The sequence below is a fragment of the Scleropages formosus genome, unplaced genomic scaffold (assembly GCF_900964775.1).
Source record: "Scleropages formosus unplaced genomic scaffold, fSclFor1.1, whole genome shotgun sequence".
NCBI lineage: Eukaryota > Metazoa > Chordata > Actinopteri > Osteoglossiformes > Osteoglossidae > Scleropages > Scleropages formosus.
Window position 1 is genome coordinate 25,515 of NW_021641033.1, and position 23,122 is coordinate 48,636.

General features: G+C 43.9%; 2 protein-coding genes and 1 long non-coding RNA gene across 5 annotated transcripts; all 3 read left to right on the forward strand.

Moving 5' to 3' along the window:
- The first annotated feature begins 323 nt into the window (after positions 1–323).
- LOC114909684 (uncharacterized) lies at positions 324–8,525 on the forward strand. Of its 2 annotated transcripts, XM_029249516.1 has the most exons (9): positions 324–354; positions 2,331–2,460; positions 2,675–2,829; positions 3,639–3,760; positions 4,020–4,081; positions 4,225–4,331; positions 5,069–5,220; positions 5,419–5,534; positions 8,489–8,525. In XM_029249516.1, exons 1-8 carry the CDS (start codon positions 339–341, stop codon positions 5,512–5,514), a joined length of 840 nt encoding a protein of 279 aa, XP_029105349.1. In that variant the 5' UTR covers positions 324–338; the 3' UTR covers positions 5,515–5,534; positions 8,489–8,525. The 2 variants fall into 2 exon arrangements, with proteins under 2 accessions (XP_029105349.1, XP_029105348.1); XM_029249515.1 differs by lacking the exon at positions 8,489–8,525 and having other exon boundaries at positions 5,419–5,694.
- Positions 8,526–14,732: 6,207 nt separating this feature from the next.
- On the forward strand, positions 14,733–19,818 carry LOC114909683 (uncharacterized). Of its 2 annotated transcripts, none has more exons than XR_003797364.1 (3): positions 14,733–14,802; positions 19,367–19,428; positions 19,731–19,818. It is a non-coding gene; the product is annotated as an uncharacterized LOC114909683 (long non-coding RNA). The 2 variants fall into 2 exon arrangements; XR_003797363.1 differs by lacking the exon at positions 14,733–14,802 and adding an exon at positions 16,541–16,732.
- Positions 19,819–19,827: 9 nt separating this feature from the next.
- LOC114909682 (mucin-2-like) lies at positions 19,828–22,805 on the forward strand. Its single transcript, XM_029249513.1, has 2 exons — positions 19,828–21,951; positions 22,734–22,805. Exons 1-2 carry the CDS (start codon positions 19,834–19,836, stop codon positions 22,803–22,805), a joined length of 2,190 nt encoding a protein of 729 aa, XP_029105346.1. The 5' UTR covers positions 19,828–19,833.
- The last annotated feature ends 317 nt before the right edge of the window (positions 22,806–23,122 follow it).

Consider the following 23,122-nt stretch of genomic DNA (forward strand, 5'->3'; position numbering starts at 1 on the left):
GTTGGATGTTCAAACCCCAGATGAACAGAATGCTGAACAGTCAACCAGCAACTCCCGTCGTCTTTCCACGGGCAAATTTCACGTAAGTCACGTTCTCCCGGTGGCAAGCTAAATGCGAAGTGGCAAAAATGATGCCTTCCGTACACAACGTGCTTTTAGCACACCAGGAACATCTGGGCTACATTTTGATCAGATGAAGTCGGTGTTTTGTCCTGACAGGACTGCTTTTTCACTCTGCCGATTTCTGTTTCAGCGTGACGGGTGACCAGGTGGAGGCCGTCGTGAGTTACGTCGTTCGAAAGGGCGACGTCAGCAACCCGAGCCCTTACCTCTCCGAGATGCTGAGAATCAGCGGTACGTTCGGCATCATTGCAGCCGTCCCTTTGACGCACGGTTGCAACTCTTTCAACTTTTAATTGATTTTGAACCGGCTGAGTTACGTAACTGTTTCCGTGATGCAACGGCAATTCCGCACGTTGCGATTCAAACGGGAACCTTCCTGGCTTCTACCCACAGGTCTTGATGTTACCACGACAGCAGCAACAGCAACAGCAGCCACAACCCTTCCGACCGCAGCAGGAACGACTGGGTCTCAGACCACGTATGTTTCTTTTTTGCGGTCTTTCCTTCAGCAATCTGCTTTTGCGGTCTCTCCGTGGTAATTTGAACACAGCCACGGACTTTCCAACGCCGCGCGCTTCCGCGAAACAAGCCCATGACTCCGACACTGCCCCGCTACAGATATATTTACGACCGCTGACATTTCTCAAGTTGATCCAAGAGGCTGACGCGGTCTCTTCCTTCTCCATTGATTTTTTTTTTTTTGTTTGCTTGTTTGTTCGTTTCTCGTGCAGGGGATCAGCGCGTCTCGTCATCCTCCTGACGTTTGAAAATGCAAATCCATTGCTCAATGAGAGTGGCGTGCTGAATGCAACAAACACTTTCTTGGACTCGCGACTCACGGCCTCGAACAGCTCGCAGAGGCTCCAGAGTTACACTTATAAAGGTGAGTTTGCCAACACTGTACGCCACTCCTCATGTCCCCGATTTCGCCTTTTCCTTGGCGGCCGTCTGCAAAACGTGTACGTGTGGCAGGAAAGCAGTTTTATGCTATTGCTATTTTTTTGCACAAGTCTCAGGCCTGGGAGTCAGCGTGTTTCAGCGCTCACCGGAATCTGATTAACTGAACGTCATGGAAACGCATTAACGATGCCGGGCTCTCCCTCTCTCTTCCTCCTAGCACAGCTCCTGAAAGTACGGTGTTAGCCGTGCACCTTGCACCCAGAACAGGTGTTCCACCTGTACTGCTTCAAGTAGCGTAAAGCAAGGCTCAACATTGTATTTCCGCTGTTCTTCTAGAGGTGTCCAACAGCTCCTTTGTGCTCAACTTTACCTTCTCGATGGGGAACGTCACCATCTCTCCGAATGATCAGATCATGAATGCCACTTACAGCCAGATCCAGGACACCATCAATACTCTGGTGAGGTCGCCAGTCATCGCAGAGGACATAGGAGCCGCGCACATGTTCACACTCCGTCTTGGCGCTACAGCGAATGTAGCAGCAGCTATACTTTTGCGATTCCCTGGATATCGCAAGGCAGCACTTTTCACGCGTTTGCGTAGCTCTCGTAGGCTTCTAAGGCCGATTCTTGCCTAACCCGTCATCTCGTTTTCTCTCTCGTTGGATGTTCAAACCCCAGATGAACAGAATGCTGAACAGTCAACCAGCAACTCCCGTCGTCTTTCCACGGGCAAATTTCACGTAAGTCACGTTCTCCCGGTGGCAAGCTAAATGCGAAGTGGCAAAAATTATGCCTTCCGTACACAACGTGCTTTTAGCACACCAGGAACATCTGGGCTACATTTTGATCAGATGAAGTCGGTGTTTTGTCCTGACAGGACTGCGTTTTCACTCTGCCGATTTCTGTTTCAGCGTGACGGGTGACCAGGTAGAGGCCGTCGTGAGTTACGCCGTTCGAAAGGGCGACGTCAGCAACCCGAGCCCTTACCTCTCCGAGATGCTGAGAATCAGCGGTATGTTCAATATTGTTATCACTATGTTTTTACATAGACATTCATAATTTGTATTTTAGTTTATGGAAGTCATCTTGGTCATGTACTTATTTTTATCATTTTGCATCTTGGTATTTTTTTTTTTTTCAGAGGAATCTTTTTTACTTTTTTTTTAATTATCAGAATATTTTGTGTATTTCAGGTGTCAAATTGTTATTGAGAACAATGATTTTTATCTTTTAATATGCATTAATCACATTGTGCAGCGATTGCTGAACCTTTTCTTCATGAAGTGTTGCATTTTTTCACCTAATAGGTCTTGATTTCACCACTACAATCACAACCACAAGCTCATCCACAACCACAATTGCAGCTACAACCACAACTCCACCCACAACCCTATCTACTACAACGACTTCTCCAGTAGCAACAGGGTTTCCTATCAGGTAAGTGTTCTTTTGCAGTCCTTTTTTGATTGATCATTTTACAAAGTAGATTTTGCAGAGTAATGTGATTGAGATCATTAACCCAACTCTCTTTGTTTCTGTGAAGTAGTCCTTGTATCAGAAACTGTTCTGGCATCAATATACTCAGCATCTTTCATATTTAAACTGATCCAAAAGGCTGACTTTGTTTCTTTTAACTGTTTTTTTTTTCCAGTATTGGATCAGTGCTCATCTCCATTCGTCTGGTGTTTGAAACCATATTGCCAGCACCCTCTGAAACCAACGTGCTCAGTGTGGCACACAATCTGTTTAACTTCAAACTCAGATCCTTGGACAATCCACAGATGGTGCAGAATATTACTTATGAAAGTAAGTCCTCCTCCTCTCGTAATTTCTGTTTCATCCCTGCATTTTGGGGGGGGGGGGGGGGGGGGCATTGGCACAGTGGGTTGGCCCTTGTCCTCTCTGGTGGGTCTGGGGTTCGCGTCCCGCTTGGGGTGCCTTGTGATGGACTGGCATCCTGCTCTGGGTGTGTCCCCTCCCCCTTCAGCCTTACGCCCTGTGTTGCCGGGTTAGGCTCCGGCTCCCCATATGGGACAAGCGGTTCAGATGGTGTCCGTGTCCCCCTGCCTTTTGTTACAATGTACAGGTAGCAGGAGAACAGTTGCACAGATTTCCAAGACGTCTTCAACTTACAAACAGAACTGGGACTGGAAGGCTGTAGTTCAATATTGAAAGTGCAAAATGTTTATATATTCAAAAATGTATAGCTCTGATGTTCATAATACTGACACCTAGCAAATGTACTTTGTAAAATCCTCACAGCTGGGAGACAGTGGAGTTCGATGATCATATGAGGCTGGTTAAATGAATGATTCCAGATTTTCTCATTCACAGTACCAGTGAAAGGTTTGGACACACTTGCTGAAAATATTTTTTCATAACACATTTGGTGAACTTGTCTTCCAAGCTCTTCTGCACCTTGGAAGACATTCCATACAAGTACTCTGCAGGTGTATCCAAACTTTTGACTGGTACTGTATCTTTTGTTCAGTCCCCTAAATGTTTGCTAAGTGTTATTAAAGGTTTGCTCTGCCAAATTAATCCTTAACTCACATTGTTGTCCTAAAGTTGAAAATAGGTTAAATATCAGCATTATTTTTCCCATTTTATTCCAGAGTTATCCAACCACTCCTTTGCTCTCAAATTTGTGTTTGCAATCAACAACGTCAACATCTCTCAGAATAACCAGATCATGAATTCCACTTACATCCAGATCCAGGACTCCATCAATACTTTGGTGAGATCACCATTCATTGTCGAAAGAATAGAACCAACGCTGATGTTCACACTCCAGTAAACCAGCAGCTGAGCATTCTGTCTTCTCTTAGAGCCATAGAATAAGGGGACACACACTGTAGGAGACAAAATTGCACTTCAATGTGTATTTCATCATTATTTTATCAGCGGAAATAAGAACAGTTATGAGGGCTGATGTGACATTTTGTTTAATCTCTGTCTTCTTGGTTTTATTCTCTTGTTGGATGTACAAACCTCAGCTGAATAAAATACTGAACAATGCAACAGCAAATCCTTTTGTCTTTCCACCAGCAAACTTCACGTAAGTCATCAACTCCACATGACTAGCTAAATTCTAAATAAAAATGAATTGTTAATCATGGAGATAAAGGCTGAAAATACTGAGTTATACTTTTTTCAGATAATGCTGACTTACTATGGGATTGTTTATTTTCTTTGTTTCAGTCTTATCACGATGAGTAACCAGATACAAGCTGATGTAATCTATATCTTCAAAGAAGGAGACATCACTAACCCGACCCCCTTCCTTTCTGGAATCCTGATAGCCAGTGGTATGTTTAACATTATTGTATTTCTTCTTTTAAATAGAGTACCAGTTTTTACATCCCTCCATCCATTTTCAGTAACCACTGGTCCTGATCAGAGTTGCAGTGATCTGGATCCAGATATCCTGGAATCACTGGGTGTAAGGCTGAGGGATTAGGGTTCGGAAGCAACATGGGTCAAGTAAATTTCTCAGCTTTTCAAAAGCAAGTAAACCTTATATTTGTAGTAGATGTATGTTAACTTTGTTCTTTCACACTTCTCTATTAGGTGACACTGTGGCACAGCGAGTAGCTCTTCTCTCTCACGGTGTCTGGGTGGTGTGAGGGGATATGGGTTTAATCCCTATTCAGTTTGTGTGGAGTTTGCATGTTCTCCCTGTGTCTGTGTGGGTTTCCTCCCATAGTCCAAAGACATGCTGTCCAGGTTCCCCCACAGTGTGTGAGTGACAGAGAGCGTGTGTGTTCCATTGATGTATGGATGAGTGACCCAGTGTAAATAGTGTATCTAGCAGTGTAAGTTACTGTGGTGAATAAGGTGTGTGGGCTGATAACACTACATGGAGTTCACTGGAAGTTGCTTTGGAGAAAAGTGTCTGCTAAATATGTAAATATTACATATTCCCTACTAAGTAAACACAGTTAATGTCCTCCATCATTTTGTCAGTCTTGAGCACCCAAAGAGACATGATGACCACTGCTGGTCAATGACTTCATGAAGCACTGAATTAGTGATTCAATTGCAGGTCTGAGTGTTACCACGACTACAACACCCATCCTTCTGCTCACCACCCCCCTGGGCAACGTCACCACTGCAGGAAGTAGTGCATGGATCTTAGGCTTCATTATCCCATGTGGTATCATTATCATTCTCCTGCCTTTCTGGATTTTGCTCTGTGTAAGTGTTCCCCAGTTTGTGTATGTGTGTGTGTGTGTGTGTGTGTGTGTGTGTGTGTGATAACACAAGAAATTCATGCTGTTTTTCTTGTTTTATCCCATTTCTACTTTACCCAAACTCAGCAAATATTCTATACTTGTGTTCTGATTGGTTGTTTTCATTGACTGACATCCCTCTTCTCCAACCCCTGTATTTCAGTGCCTGCTGACCGGTGGCTGTGCTGCCATTAGGAGGCGCTGGCAGAGAAGACGTACTTTCAACATTCAGTACAGACTTCACAACCACCTCTTCTGAACAAATAGAAGCTGCTTTGGGTGTGGTCATCAGTCATACCATCTGCTCATTATGTTTTCTTCACAGTATGAAAATGTTTTCAAACTATACATTTATACCATTATATATGTTTACTCATATGTTTTCTCATTTAAGACTGATTTTATAATACACACACACACACACACACACACACACACACACACACATTTTCAGAACCGCTTGTCCCAGATGGGGTCGCGGGGAACCGGAGTCTACCCGGCAACACAGGGCTTAAGGCCAGAGGGGGAGGGGACACACCCAGGACGGGATGCCAGTCCGCCGCAAGGCACCCCAAGCGGGACTCAAACCCCAGACCCACTGGAAAGCAGGACCCGGTCCAACCCACTGCGCCCCCTGATTTTATAATATAACATTTTAAATTTAGCTGGAATCTGAAATGTATTTAAGTTAACAAGGTTTTTATGTTGTATTCTTTTATTGAGACAAGTGACAAATTAGCAAAATAAAATCTATTTATTCTTATTTATCATATAAAAATATATACAAGTGGCATTGAGGTTAACCAGTATTAGGCACAGTTTTATATTGTGATTTGCATTTTTAATTTATTTCTCTTAATTTATTGCTTTAGTCAATAATTAACACACTTTTTCTTGTGTTTGTATTATAAAAGTATTGTTCTTGTAATATATAAATTAAACACATTAACTTTCAGTGCTCATCGTGACTTTATTGTAAGTACAAATCCCATTTCTAGAATTGTTGGGATATTTTATAAAATGCAATAAAAACAAAAACCTACAATTTATTAATTCTCCTGAACTTCTATTTAACTAACAAAAGTACAAAGAAAGATTTTCAGTCTTTCTGCTCACATACTTGATTGCATTTTGTAAATATTAGCAAATTTAGACTATGATAGTTGGGGCAGAGGCAAAATAAGAGTGAAAAGTTTCTAGAATATTCAAATCACACTGTTTTGGAAGATTGCACAATAAGTGGGTTAATTGGTGACAGGTGAGGGTACCATGACTGGGTATTAAAGGAGCATCAACAAAAGGCACAGTCTTTGCAAGCAAGGAGGGGGTGGTGGCTCACCACTTTGTGCCAAACTTCCTGAGAGAACTGTCAATCAGCTCAAAAAGAACATTTCTCATTGCAAAACGCCAAAGAATTTAGGTCTTTTGCCGTCTACACTACATAATATTGTGAAAAGATTCAGGGAACCCAGAGAAATTTCAGTTCTTAAAGGGCAAGGCCGGAAACAACTAATGAATGTGTGTGACATTTGAGCCCTCAGACAGTGTTATATAAGAAACCGTCATGTTACTGTGAAAAATACAGCTATATGGACTCGGCAGTACTTTGGAAACCGTGTGGTCAGATGAGTCCATGTTTCAGCTTGTTTTTGGGAAAAACAGACGTCGGGTCTCTGTGCCAAAGAGGAGAAGGACCAACCGGACTGTTATCAGCGAAATCTGTAAAAGTCAGCATCTGTGATGGTATGGAGGTGCCCACGGCATGGGTGACTTGTACCGTATGTGTGAGGGTACCACTGACACGAAGGCATATATTGGGATTTTGCAGAGACATATGATGCCATCAAGGCAACGCCTTTTCCTGGGAAGTCCATGGTTATGGTTCAGCAAGATAACGCTGGGCCTCATTCTGCACCTGCTACAGTAGCGTGGCTTTGTAGACACAGAGTGTGTGCTTCACTGACCTGCCAGCAGTCCAGACAATGACGAACATGGACTGTTGAGCAGCTGAAGTCTTGTATCAAGCAAGAATTGGCAAAAATTCCACTTGCAAAACTGCAACAATTAGTATCCTCAGTTCCCAAATGAGTGAAATTAAAAGGAAAGGCAATGCAACATGCTGGTAAACATGCCTCTGTTGCATCTGTTTTTCAGTGTGTTGCAGGCACACACACACACATTTTCAGAACCGCCGAAGAGGAGGACCCGGTCCAACCCACTGTGCCACCGCACCCCCTCTGTGTTGCAGGCATCAAATTCTAAATTTATTTATATATACAAATTACAATTAAGTTGCTCAATGAAAACATTGAAAATCTTTTCTTTGTACTTTTGTCGGTTAAATAAAGGTTCAAGAGAATTAACAGATTGCAGATTCTTGTTTTTATTTCATTTTAGAAAATATACCAACTTTTCCAGAAATGGGGCTTGCAAATTTGTATTTCTGGGGCCATAACTGGGACCACAAGCCTGTTCATAACTTAGAATTTTTGTGCAAAATCATTTAATGCTAGTAGGGGGGCGTGGTGGCACAGTGGGTTGGACTGGGTCCTGCTCTTCGGTGGGTCTGGGGTTCGAGTCCCGCTTGGGGTGCCTTGTGACGAACTGGCATCCCATCCTGGGTGCGTCCCCTCCCCCTCCAGCCTTGCGCCCTGTTTTGCTGGGTTAGGCTCCGGCTCCCTGTGTGGGACAAGCGGTTCAGACAAGGACATTTAATGCTAAATAATCCTGTAACACACAGGGACCGACGACTGAAGCTAGAACCCAGATGTGGGATCTTTTATTTTGACTCCTGATGGGCAAAGCCATACTCATGGTTGGGGACAAGTATGGGTCAAAAAATCAAAGTGTGGACATTGTTCCGAGGAATGATCCAAAATTGTGGTTGATGAGGTGAGGTGAAGGTCAAAGCCATGAGAAGCTGGGCTTGGGGTCGAAGAAGCAAGGAGGGGAGATGCAAGGCAAAGATTAGGCAAGGAGAAGGTGAAGGTCGAGAAGCAGGTGAGAGGGTTGTCTCTAAGAGATCCCACGGCTTGGGTGTGGTGGTGTGGCAACCTTTACGCTCCATGCTGCAGATTACCACCAGGTGCTTGCGTCTGGGGTGTAGTCAGGGGTGTGGCAAATACAGCAAAAATTCTATTTTTTTTCATAGGTTAGGCCTTGTTGAAAATGTAAGATGAAGCACGCACGTGCACACACACACACACATTTTCAGAACCGCTTGTCCCTTGCAGGGTCACAGGGAACCGGAGCCTACCCGGCAACACAGGGCGTAAGGCCAGAGGGGGAAGGGGACACACCCAGGACAGGACACCGGTCTGTCGCAAGGCACCACAAGCGGGACTCGAACCCCAGACCCACCGGACAGTAGGACTGCGGTCCAACCCACTGCGCCACTGCGCCACCGCACCCCCATAAGATGAAGCTCTTAAGTTAATTAAAGATTGACTGTTAGATTTTATTCTGTTCTGATTATTCCGATTTTATTCTAGTTTTCAGCATCCCTCTTTATTGCAGTCTCATGACAGAGACAGGATACATCATGGCTACGACACAGTTTACTTTATTAACTTTAAAACTGTAGACTTTAAAATGACTGAAAATAAAAAAATGCATTTGCCCTCAGGGTATTACGGAGCAGTACTGAGTAGTGCTGCTGCATCACAACAGATCAACTGTTCGGCTGTAAGTTCAAATCTGGCTCAGTTTGAGTGGAGTTTGCATTTTTCATATGTATTGTTAACTGCTTGTCCTGGTTAGGGTCACAACAGCCCAGAGCCAATCCGAGCAGGACGGATGGCAAGAATGAGGGGGGGTATGTCCTGGAGGAGATGTCAGTTCATTACAGGGTAGCCTCACACAGACACATTCAATGACCCATTCACACACAAAAGGCAATTTAGTTTTGTTTAGTTTAACAGAGCACATTGCAAGCTATTGGCTGCTAAAAACAGCCGCCCTGAGAAACAGACTTGCCGGTTTGCATGCTTGGCCTCTGAACAACACACACATACACGCACATGCACCATTCACAGACAAAATTTATTGCACAGCTCAGCTGTCATTATGAATTCAAGGGGTTGGTTGAGAAACTGCCCATCCCAAACCGATAAAAAACAAGGTAAAACCTTGATTAGTCAGTCAGTTGATTGGTCACATTAGGACATGGGATTTTTTTCTTTGAGGACATATTTCCCAGTTGGCAGCTGAAGTAAATACCATGTGGGTGAGTGGTGGGGAGTGGGAGGTCACATATCTTGTTTATCACTCTGAAACTGAATCTGTATTAAACAGTTTATTACAGCAATGCCTTTTCTCACACCTGGGATATCTATTGGAACATTGAAGTCGCAATGCCCCATGGACAAGTGAAGGAGTGCAGGCATCACACGCAGCCAAAATGAATGATACCACATACACGCACCCTGCAGACATTTCCTCACACATCATTGCCTACCTCTCAGACATCTCTGACTGCAAGTCTGATCACCACCTACCACTCAGCCTCTCCAATAGAAAAATCCTCCACCTCCCTGCTTGTCCGTCTTCTGTAGAGAACTCTATGAAATTGTACAACTTACTCATTTTGTCAATACTGCAACTCTCTGCTGTCTGTTTTACGGCCTCTGCTATCAAACTTTTCCACCTGATACGGAATACAGTGGTACAAGTTGTGTTTCACCTATCAAAGAGTTCTCATGTATCCTTCCTCCCCAGCTCTTTCTATTGACTTCCTATAGCTGCCCAGATCAAATTCAACACTCTGGTTACAGCTTACAAAACCCTTCAGTGATCTGCTCCTGGATATGTACAAGACCTTATCGATTGCTACACCCCAACCAAATTACTATGCTGCCCCCCTCAGCCTGCTTGGTGTTCCCATGCACAATAGACTGAAAATGAAAAAAAAAAAAAAAAAAAAAAAAAGCAAGGGGGTGCAGTGGTGCAGTGGCGCAGTGGGTTGGACCACAGTCCTGCTGTCCAGTGGGTCTGGGGTTTGAGTCCCGCTTGGGGTGCCTTGTGACGGACTGGCGTCCTGTCCTGGGTGTGTCCCCTCCCCCTCCGGCCTTACGCCCTGTGTTGCCGGGGTAGGCTCCGGCTCCCCGTGACCCCGTGTGGGACAAGAGGTTTGGACAATGACATGACAATTCAGACTCTGTTTGATGTTCTAAAATACTGCAGATCATGCTGTGCCCAGTGCTTCAGAGCTGAGATCATGAACCTGCGCTGGGGAGCACCTGCATAGCTGTCAATACACCTGCTGCACATAAAGGGTTGGTGGAATGAATGATTTCACCCTGCACACAATTAAAACTGAATCACAGATTTTGTAACTATGGGTGCAAACAGAAAACAGAGTACATCATGCACATTTCCGCACGCACACACAATAGGATTTTTAATTAAAACTGGTTTTTCAGGAACTCCTTGGAAATAAAAAAAAAATCTACACCACAACCCAAAGGTGTTCTATTGAATTCAGATCCGGTGACTGGGAAGGCCTCTGAAAAACATTAAACTCATGGTCATGTTTAATGGTTTAGTGGTGAAAGGGGGAGCTGAGCCACAAGGCAAAGCTCTGTATTTACTGGTCGATCTACATCCCTACCTTTACCTAGGGTCATGAACTTTGGGTAATGACTGAAAGAATAAGATTGCGGATCCGAGCGGCTGAAATGAGTTTTCTCTGCAGGGTGTTGGGACTCACTCTCCGTGATAGGGCGAGGAGTTTGGGCATAAGATAAGATAAAATAAGACAGAATGTTATTCATCTCGAAGGAAATTCTTGTGCCAGAGATTGCTCAAACAGATTAACCAAAACAATTAAATATAAAAGTTTTTTTAAAAAAAGTACACAAAAAAGTAAGAAAGCAAAGTGGAAGGTAGAAAGTGACACAGCACATAATATTACACCTTATATTACATTATTATATTAAAATTTAAAACAATTTAAAACAATTTCACATGATATTAAATGGTTATATTGCTAGTAACGTTGAAAGAAGTAATGATATTGCACATAATAATTATACAATTATACTCGATGTTACCACTTTACTCCCGACAGAAGGGGGAAGAGTTATACAAACTGATGGCCACTGGTATAAAAGACCTCCTATGGCGTTCTGTGGTACGCCTCGGTGGTCTTAATCTACGGCTGAAGCTGCTCCGCTGTGCTTCCAACGTGGCATGCAGGGGATGAGAGGCATTATCCATAATACTGAGTAATTTCCTCAGCATCCTCCTCTCTAACACCTCCACCAAAGACTCCAATTCCATCCCCAAGACAGAGCCAGCTTTCCTGATGAGCTTATTGAGTCTATTGGCATCTGTTGCCTTCATCCTGCTGCCCCAGCACGCTACAGTGTAGAAGATAACACTGGCCACCACTGAGTGATAGAATATCTGCAGCATGGTTCTGCAGACACTGGAAGACCTAAGTTTCCTGAGAAAGTACAAGCAGCTAAAACCTCAGTGTTTTTAGTCCAGTCCATCTTATTATCTATGTGAACACCCAGATACCTGTAGTCCTCAGCAATGTCCACCTCTGTTCCCCGGATGCTAACGGGATTCGGACAGGTCTTTTGCTTCCTAAAATCTACCACCAACTCCTTGGTCTTTGTTATGTTGAGTTGCAGGTGATTTAATTTGCACCACTCCACAAAACTATCCACCATGCTCCCAGACTCAGCCTCCTGTCCCCTCCATCCTGGAGGAGCCACTACTCCTCCACATCGAGAGGAGCCAGTTGAGCTGGTTGAGCAGCTGATAAGGATGCCCCCTGGGCGCCTACCTTTGGAGGTATACCAGGCACGGCCAACTGGGACGAGGCCCCGAGGTTGGCCCAGGACCCGCTGGAGGGATTATATCTCACAGTTGACCTGGGAATTGCTGGGGATCCCCTAGGCTGAGCTGGAGGAAGTTGCAGGGGACAGGGGTGGCTGAGCTTCTCTGCTCTCCCTTTTGACACTGCGACCCTACCTAGGACAAGCGGGAAAGAAAATAGATGGTGTATATATCTATATCTATATCTATATATATATATATATATATATATATATACACATACAGATCAGCCAAAACATTAAAACCACTTGCCTGATATTGTTTTGGTCCCTCTCTAGCCATTAAAATAGCTCTGACTCATTGAGGCATGGACTCCTCAAGACTTCTGAAGGTGTCCTGTGGTATCTGGGACCAAGATGTTAGCAGCAGATTCTGTAAGTTGTTAGGTAGGGCCTCCATGGATCAGGTTTGTTTTTCCAGCACATCCCACAGATGCTGGATTGCATTGAGATCTGGGGAATTTGGAGGCTAAGTCAACACCTTGAACTCTTTGCCATATTCCTCAAACCATTCCTGAACAATTTTTGCAGTGTGGCAGGGCACATAATCCTGCTGAAAGAGGCCACTGCCATGAGGGAACACCGCTGCCATGAAGGTGTGTATGTGCTCTGCATCAACATTGTAGATGAATGTTAACTTGATGTCCCAGTTCACACAGCACAGCCAACAAGAATTTTTCTGTCCAACAAAATAACCAAGTCTTTAACATATCCTGTACGCTTGTTTATACCACTGGTAGGAAAGATTGTGTCAAGAGTTTCAGCATCACCACCCACCACAAGTACCTCTGTTTTACTGGCATTTCGAAATAAAAAAAAAAAAAATTACTCATCCATAATTTTATATTGTTAAAGCAGTTTGCTAAAGACACAATATGTGATGGGTCACCAGGCTTAAACAAAAATATAGTTGTGTATTGCTGTGTATATAGTAGCAGTGAAGCTATTTCTCCAGCACCACATAAAGAGAGGTCACATTGAACAACACACATCTTCAGTTTAAGCCTGACTCTTTCTCTCATTGCCTTTCAAAGCACATTATTTATGCTTAATCTTAAATCTGTTAAACTCACAGTCTATTAGAGCCTGAAATCAGGGAAGCACAGCAGTTTACAGGTGTCTGCAGGTGTCTGGATGTGTGACTCACAAATGTCCTTTGATATAATTATATTGAGAAAAATAAAGTGGAAATCTACTCTGTGAGCTGGGAGTTGGCAGGCAGAATTGTATATGTTACACTCCTGTTTTTATCCATTCCGAGACTTTTGTCACAGACAGGGAAGGGAGGCAGGAGGTAGGTTGTTTGGACCCAGGCGTGGGTGAGGTCATCCCGGATCCAACAAACCCCCAGAGTCAGGCGAAATCAGTGGTCAGGGACAGGTGTCGGTTGATTGGGGTGCAAACGCCTTTTTGGGGACAAGACAGGACTCAGAACAAGGGAACGCAAGCAGAGGTCAAAAGCCAGGTAAACACAGGAACGAGGAACAGGGTACAAGGTATGAAACGCTGAATTCACAAGCCGGAGAGTTGCAAGATTCTACAACCTTGTGCTGGGACGGCCCTGCCTTTATCCCTGGCCTTGTTGGTTGTCATCAGGTACGGCTGCTTGATTTGTGGGCGTGACAACTTTCTTCTCAGTTAAATACACAAACACACACACTTTACAGCAGCATAAAAGAGCATGGACAGAGACCTATTTATCTATCACTTCTCTTTGGATGGATAACTTTTAAGAGCATTGCTTTTGTGGAAAGGGGGAGTGCAGTGGCACAGTGGGTTGGACCGGGTCCTGCTCTCCGGTGGGTCTGGGGTTCGAGTTCTGCTTGGGGTGCCTTGCGATGGACTGGTGTCCTCTCCTGGGTGTGTCCCCTCCCCCTCCAGCTTTATGACCTGTGTTGCCGGGTTAGGATCTGGCTCCCAGCGACCCTGTATGGGACAAGTGGTTTCAGATGGTGTGTATGTATTTTTGTGGAATACTTGGAAGCAAAGACTAATAAAGAAAAAACTTTATTGCAGTTTATGAGATCCTACTGTTATTTGCACAGTATTGTGCATGTTACTTGTTTGTACGTAGTATTTGTCTGGTATTATTAACTAAATAAAACAAATGTTGAAAAAATTATTATTTTTTTATTTTAAAAGGGATTGTATTGAACAATATGTTTTTGATGTAATTAAAACTTTAACTCATATCATTCTTTTTTGGTTTATTTTCATCATTTCTATAAAGCCATTATTTTAATTAATTGACCAAAAGGATTAGCTATGTCTGTACCCCATATTAAAAGTGCTATAGCCAGAAAACTGCTTTTCCACGCTGCAGCAATTTCTGGGAAGAAACAAGTTTCTCTTTCATGGCAGTGCATGTGAGAAAGGTGTGGTGAGATTCATCGAAGAAATAGACTTGTAACAGCAGGTTCATTTCTGAAATGTGCCTTGTTATGCATTTTTTTTATAACAGTATGAGCCCTGTCTGATTAGTCAACAGAGAAAAGTGTATTTTGTTGTATAATTTGCATATGCAGTGTGTCTAATTTTGTAGTATTTAAAGTCTTATGAAGCTAACAAGCACAGTAATAACTATATATATGTAACTTTTCAATGTTTGACTCTTGTTAGGGTCTTCCTCACACTGGCCACTGTCACATGCAGTACCCGGTCACCCAGGTGTGGAGGGGCTTGCACACCTGCATGTTGCAAACGTGAGTAGAAGTTGCTGAGCTCATCTCGGTGGGAGGCATCACTCTCACAGGTCTGTGGTGGTGGCTTGTAGTCTGCAATGGTCTCAGTACCTCTCCATGAGTGCCGTGTGTCCCTGTTATCCATGGAGTGGTTGTTGATTTTCTGTACATACTGTAACACAGAAAACATAGAAAAAGTAACAAATAACATTAATTGGAACCCTCAGGTAATATGTAAGCAAAAATTACAGTATTAAAATGTTTAAACAATGGAGCTGTTTCTTAGAAAAAACAAGTGCAGGAGACAACTTCTTTCATCCACAATAAACAGATATGTGGTATTCATCATTGTTATTTACCATGCCTCCCACTGGCATGGCTTTATTAATGTTAACTTCCCATTAATTTTGTATTTAGAGCATACACAGTAACACCCATAACATAAATAACACTCTTACAAGTGGTGGCTATCGAGGAAAATGTAACTTAGATGTAATTTACATGGTAGGGTACAAATATATTTTTATATTTAATAATTGCAATTGTAAATGTAAAATATATAAGACATATACCGGTATGTAAATAGGTACTGGTGTCCTTTGAACTGTAGTTCATATTAATAATATGGGGTCCAAATGACACTTGCCAGAGTACTTTCTCAGACTGATGCATGAATATGTAGTGGTTTATTTAATGAATTGTTACCAAGTTTTATGTAATCTGGAAAAAAAAAAATGGAAGCAAAGTGGAAATAGTGGCAGCTTTCTTCAGAAATTATGTTTTCCCTTAGAAAGCTTGAAATAGAACACGGAGAATTTTACTCGTGGATCTCTCTATAGACTATGGTTTTTCTGAAATTTATGTAATATAGTGTAAATGGGAAAGTGAGCGATTTCACAAACATTTGTTGTGCTTCGGATCAAACTGGTTTAGCAAGACCAAGACAGTCAAGGTTTTGAGGTGTTTTGAGGTAACTTTTAAATACTTATGCTTTAAGAATTTTGAATAATATAAGCTTGTCTGAGGATCTAGCAAAGCATCATTATAATGATTGTAAAAGACAGTTTTCCAACCTGTGGGACACTGTCACCAAACAATAGGTCCCAAATACACAATGTAGCTGATAGGTTAACCGGTGATGATGCGTCATCAGCTTTTGATGAGGACAGGAATGCATCAGCTACTCCCAAGTGCATCCCTCAAAAACATTCTGCTCGAAAGACGTTACTGTGTTTACATATCTGCCTTGAAAAACTTACTCAAAGCACTGTGGTATATGACACCAGAAGGCTTGTACGAGATGTTAATGCATCTTGCAGAAGGCATGAGGCCCATGTTTCCACATGAAGATCTCCAAGATGAATACACTACTGTCTCACACCCCTTATTCCCTGCCCCCTGCCCCCCAGCTCTGTTAACATTACAGCTGTGCTAGAGCACAACTCTTGGTATGATCAGATAGGACAAATACTGCGACATGGTGATCAGGCCAGGACCACTGTCTGCTCCAGAGGAGAGGTGACGGAAATCGCAGCTCACAGTTGAGGAGCACCAGTGTGCGTAGGCAGGAGGGGCAGGGAAACAAAAGGAAAGAGCATCAGGAGCATCATGCTCAAAGAACTGCATGGCTTTATTAACGTCAAATGCTCACGTCAAGGTCACATTCCTCAGTTAGGGCGTATAACAGTGCAGGTAGTACAAGGGGGCCCCACCTAATCAAACGGGTAGGGTTAGGGTGAGATTAAAAACCTTCTCATGCACTCAAAACACAATAGATCGTTACTACAGCTCCGGTGAAAGGTACTAAACTAGCTCAGGAGACACTGTGGATAGCAGTCAGTACATCAGAACTTGAAAACTCCTGGAGATCCACAAACTAATCACAGTGTTTTACCAAAACAGAAGGATCATCATTTGACCACAAAAAAAAAAAAGGAAAAATCTAAAAGAGGTGAGTGTTTTTCTTGAACTGAGAAAAAGAGGTAGGGGGTGCGGTGGCGCAGTGGCACAGTGGGTTGGACCACAGTCCTGCTCTCCGGTAGGTCTGGGATTTGAGTCCCACTTGGGGTACCTTGCGACGGATTGGCGTCCCGTCCTGGGTGTGTCCCCTCCCCCTCCGGCCTTACGCCCTGTGTTACCGGGTAGGCTCCGGTTCCCCGTGACCCCCTATGGGACAAGCGGTTCTGAAAATGTGTGTGTGTGTGTGTGTGTGTGTGAGAAAAATAGTAAAATAATGTATCGTTTAACTCATTTACATTTAAAAAAATTGACATGATAGAAAAAATCGTGATATTGTTTCAGTGATCACTGTGCTTCTGAGCCTTTTTTTAGTCTAAGAGTCTGATTTCATAATAGCGTCATGTCCGATGTAGACAAATGCATATACTAGCTTTTCCGTATCTTGAAGAGAAAGTAATGACCATTAAACAACAATCCTCATGTGCAGGATACTCAACCTGGACAAATAAGTAAAATGAATATTAAAGGGCAGGTTCTGGGTGAAAATGATATGATATAATTCTCATTCTGTAAAGGTACATTAAAAAAAAAAAGTTTTGTTTTTTTTTTCATTTACGACAGTTATGAGTTTCAGTTAGTTTTAATGCATCTATTTTGTTCATCTCATGAACATAGTTGTAAGTAGCACAGTGGTGGAGCAGGTAGCACTGCATTCCTGCAGTATCTCAAAAACAGAATTTAGAGGATTACCAAGACTGTATTGCAACTCCCAAAATGATAACTGTCATTTAAAGCAGTAATTAAAACAAGAGAAACAGGCACCTTGTGCCACCTTGAGAGAGTCAATGACAAGGGCTCATGACAAAATTATTGTAATAACCCTAACCCTTACTGGAGTTTGGGTGAGAAAATGGTTTTATTGTAAATGGCTGAATTGTGGGGGTGCGGTGGAGTGGTGGGTTTGACTAGTGCCTGCTGTGTGGCGAGTCTGGGGTTTTGGTTCTGCTTGGGGTGCCTTCTGGTGGACTGGTGTCCTGTCCAGGGTGTGTCCTCTCCCCCTTTGGCCTTGTGCTGTGGTGCCGGGTAGGCTCTGACTCACAGTGACCCCGCTTGGGACAAGTGGTTGTAGACATTGGTTGGTTGGTTGTTGTGGGGACTTACAGGGAATGTAAGGCGGTGAGTTTGTTACCCAGTGAAGGGGAGAGGAAAGCCTGAGGAGTGCTAAGTAGACTGGGAAGGCTGATTGGAGATGCAGGTCCTTGAGAAAAAGGGGTTGTAAGGAAGAAGCACTGGCACAGTCACGAGGGTTGCGAGAAAGGGGGGGGGTTTATTCAAAGTTGTGTGGGTCAACAGACAGGGGAAAGGGAGGGAAACGGGGGCACAGGGAACTGGTAGGTCGTGGGGGCACTTGGAAGGGGGGGTTGCGTTTGGGGTCGGGGTCGTGTAATGATTCGCCGATGTCTTGGGGTCGTCTCCCGCATCGGCTCTCCTTCTCACTGGCCGGGCCGAAGAAAGAAATAAGGGCATTGATTGTTGCCCCCCCCCCTTCAAACTACACCGGTCTTTGGCCTGAGAGCATTATTTCCATGTATTAGCGCCTATACCTCTCACTGTGTGTAGATGTTCAAAGAAATGTTCGTAATGAACACTGTTTGTGCATCCTTCTTCGCCCCATCTGAACCCAGAGTGCAGCGCATTACATTGCACTTGACATATTTCTCCTGTTGGATACATTGATCAGTAGCCTGTGTAGAATAATTAATTACCAGTTTAGAGTTACTGTCACAAATATTAGATAGCATTGATGGGTAACTGAACAATGAAGTTAGCTACTGGAATCAAGGGTTTGTGTTGTCAGTTGGATTAGCATTATTACTGAGAAATGCAGAACGTTTATTTCAGTCCAAAGACAATAGTTCAGTAGGCTTTCATTTCTGCTGTAATTTACAGCATTAATTGAACATTTTGTATGAGAAAACTATGGCAATTATCTGACCACCTTTGTTGGCACAGGAGCCGTTTGGTGTATGTAGACTTTGCACTAGCATATTGCCTGTACTGAGAGTTCTGATAGCCCTAAATTTCAAACATTGACGTGACATTCTTAGTTTCAAGGACAGTTGGATAGTGTGCCCATAGCCTCTGAAATGCCTTGGACAGTCCATATGACATCTGCAATCATTAGGATCAGTTAAACTGTGGTCATACTACAAGCCACAATATTTTCCTTAAACTTTCTTAATTTGTGATTTTGCTGAAATGTCTCAATTTTTCTTTCACCGAGTGATTCTCAAAGTGCACATGAAATGGTTTATTACTTTATGCAACTAATCTGTGCTAGTTACTAAAAATCATAATAATAATGCCATTTATAGCCATGGTCAGGGCCATTGTAAAAGTGTAAAATGATCTATCTGTGATCTGGGTGGCTCTTTCTTCACGGAAAGTGTCACATTAGTGTCACATTTTTGGGAAACATGGTGAAAGACACAAAACTGACCACAATAGTAATGGAAAGATACTTTTCTAAATGCCAAGCCACATTACTGAGTAGTGCAGACTAATTAGTCCGTGGTCCCAAACACTGAAGATGTAATAAAATTAAAACAAAATCTTTACCTTTCAGGTGGGGAGAACGACTTGCAAACATGGATAAGATTTCAATAGTTGCCCTGTTTTTTTTTACAGGTAAGGATATATGCACACACACACACACACACATATACAACTATATAGAAGTAGCAAAATAACATAATGTACCACTGACTTATTAAATACAAACAATCTTGTACTGAATAAAAAAAAATCATATAGAAGTAATAATAGCAAAAATAGTACATTAAAAAGCCATTGTTAAATTATCCTGCTTGTGTTCTACCGTAAATTTAAACAGCAAACTTGCCAAAGAGTGACTTTAGTAATTTGGTTTGAAACTGATTGTTCCGGAATAAAACTAAGAATTAAACATGAAATCTCTGACACTCTCACAGCTACAATTCCTCCTCTAGCATCAACAATTAATGCTCAAGTTGAAAACAAGGCATTTCTTTCAACCACATCAATTACAACTGAAACAGCTACAAAACCACTACTATGGTACCATGGACCACGACAAAGGAATTCGCAACTGCGACCATGGCCAATAAAGCCCACATGAAGCGCTTCAGCCTAAACAGCGATGAATGCCACGATCACAACCACCGACACCATCGACGCCACCGACACTGCAGACCTACCACGCGACCTGCAAAAATGACAAGTCTCAGTTCAACAACAACATCCGTCAATGCAATGCTGAGTTCTGGAGTACAGCTTACCTCAACTACTGCACAATGGAGCACATTACTCACTGCTACAAGTTATGTGACCACACCATCATCTAGTAGTCCTGCTACTACTGCAAAAACAACCACTACAACACCAGTTCCAGCAGCGGCAAAATCCATCACTACACCTCTTGCTCCTACAGCTGCAGACTTCACCACTTCACCTCCTGCTCATATAGTGGCACAGTCCACAATTACACCACCAGCTCCTACAGAGGAAAAATCCACAACTACACATCCTGTTCTTACAGTGACACAGTCCAAAACTACACTTCCAGTTTCTACAACCACAGATTCCATCACTGAACCTCATGCAACAACTGCACAATCCCCTGCTACAACTCCTGCTCCTGCAGCCGCAGACTCCATAACTGAACTTCCTGCAACAGCTGGACAATCCACAGCTACACCTCCTGCTCCTACAGTAACACAATCCAAAACTACTCCAAGAGCAACACAATCGACTGCTGCACCACCACCTTTTATACCTGCACAATCCAACACTACACCAACTTCTACAGTAGCTCAGTCAACAAATATACACCCTGATCCTAGAGTAACACAACCCACAGCTACACCTTCTGCTACTACAACTGCACACTCTATCACTACACCACAATCTCCAACAATGGAACAATTCACAACTATGCCAGCAGCTCCTACAATGGCACAATCCATGACTTCGCCTGCAAACCTGACAGTGGCACAATCCAACGCCACTCCAACTCCCACAGTAACAAAATCCACCACCACACCACCACCTCCTGTAGCCATATCTCCTACAACAACTGTACAATCAACATCCACACCAAAAGTTCCAATAGCAACACAATCCACAACGACACCATCTGTTCCTACAGCCACACAATCCATCAATACAGTACCAGCTCCTACAGTGACAATATCCACCACTACACCTCCTTTGCCTAAAGAACAACAATCCACAACTACACTACCAGCTCCTACAGCCACAGACTCTATTACTGAACCTCCTGTAACAACTGCACCATCCACAACTACACCTCTTGCTCCTACAGTGTCACACTCCACTGCTACACCCCTTGCTCCCACAGCCACAGACTTCACCACTACACCACCAGCTTCTACAGTGGCACAATCCACCGCTACACAACCAGTTACTACAGTGGTACAATCCACCAGTACACCTGCTGCGCCTATGATGACACAGTCCTCAACTACATCTCCTGCTCTTAAATTGGCACAATCCACCACTAAACCTTCTGATCCTATAATGGCACAGTCCTCAACTACATCTTTTGCAACAACTGCACAATTCACCACTAAACCACCAGTTCCTACAGTTGAACAATCCACAAAAACAGCGATTTATCCTACAGTGGCACAACCCACCACTAACCTTTCTGCTCCTACAGTAGCACAGTCCACAACTACACCTCTTTCTCTTACAGTCACACACTCCAGCACTACATCTCTTGCAAGAACCGCATATTCAACCAGCACACCTGCTGCTCCTATAGTGGCACAGTCCACGTTACCTTCTTATTCTACATTGGCAACAATCCACCTCTACTCTTCCTGCAACATTTGCACAACTCACCACTACACCACCAGCTCCTACAGGAATAAGTCCACAACTACACCTCTTTTGTCTGCAGTGGGACAGCCACCTCTACACCTCCTTCAACAATTACACAATCCACAGCAACACTTCTTGCTCCTACAGCAACACAATGCACCGCTACACCCTCCTTCTCCTATCGCCAGCACAATCCATCACTCCACCTGCTCCTACAGCCACAGACTCCATCTGTACGCCTCCTATGACAATTGCGCCATACAGTACTACAACTGCCACCACTTTGACCATCACAGACATAAGCAGAACCATTTCCCTCTACACCAAGTACTCCAGAATCTGTGGCTACTGAAACGACTACAACTCCCACGACAACCGGAAACCCATCACCAACACCAACCACTGCCACGGCATCACCCACTACTGTGACATCAACTACTACTGCAACGACGGACAACTCCCACAACATTTGAAAGCACAACCACATCCGACCAGTAGCGCGACATCAACTACTACTGAAACGACTACAACTCCTTCGACAAACCGAAAGTAGAACCGCTCCGACCACTGCCGCGGCATCAACCACTTCCGCGACGTCAACTACTACTGCAACGACTACAACTCCCACGTCAAGCAAAACCACCACCACGCCGACCTATTACCGCAACGTCAACTGCTACTGCGACATCAACTACTACTGAACGACTACAACTCCCACGACAACCGATAGCACCCCCATGCCGACCACAACTGCAACGTCAACTACTACTGCAACGACGACAACTCCCATGACAACCCAAACACCACCACCACACCGACCACCACCACGCCGACCCACTACCGCAGCGTCAACTAACTACTGCAACGACTCTAACTCCCACGACAACCGAAAGCATAACCACGCTGACCACTGCCGCGATGTCAACAGCTACAGCACCGACAACAACTCCCACAACAACCGAAATCATAACCATTCCGACCACTACCGCGACATCAACTACTACTGAAACGACTACACCTCCCTCGACAACCGAAACCACAACCACGCCGACCACTGCCGCGATGTCAACAGCTACTGCAACGACTACAACTCCCACAACAATTGAAAGCACAATCATGCCGACCAGTACCGCGACATCAACGACTACTGCAACGACTACATCTCCCACGACAACAGATAGCACCACCACGCCGACCACAACTGCAACGTCAACTACTACTGCAATGACGACAACTCCCACGACGACTAAAACCACCACCACGATGACCACTACTGTGGCCTCAGCTACTACTGCAACGAGTACAACTCTCACGATGACCGAAACCTCCACCATGCCGACCACTACCGCGCCGTCAACTACTACTGAAATGACTACAACTCCCACAACAACCGATAGCACCACCATGCCAACCACAACGCAACGTCAACTACTACTGCAACGACGAGAACTCCCCACAACAACTGAAAGCAAAACCACGCCGAACAGTCCGCGACATC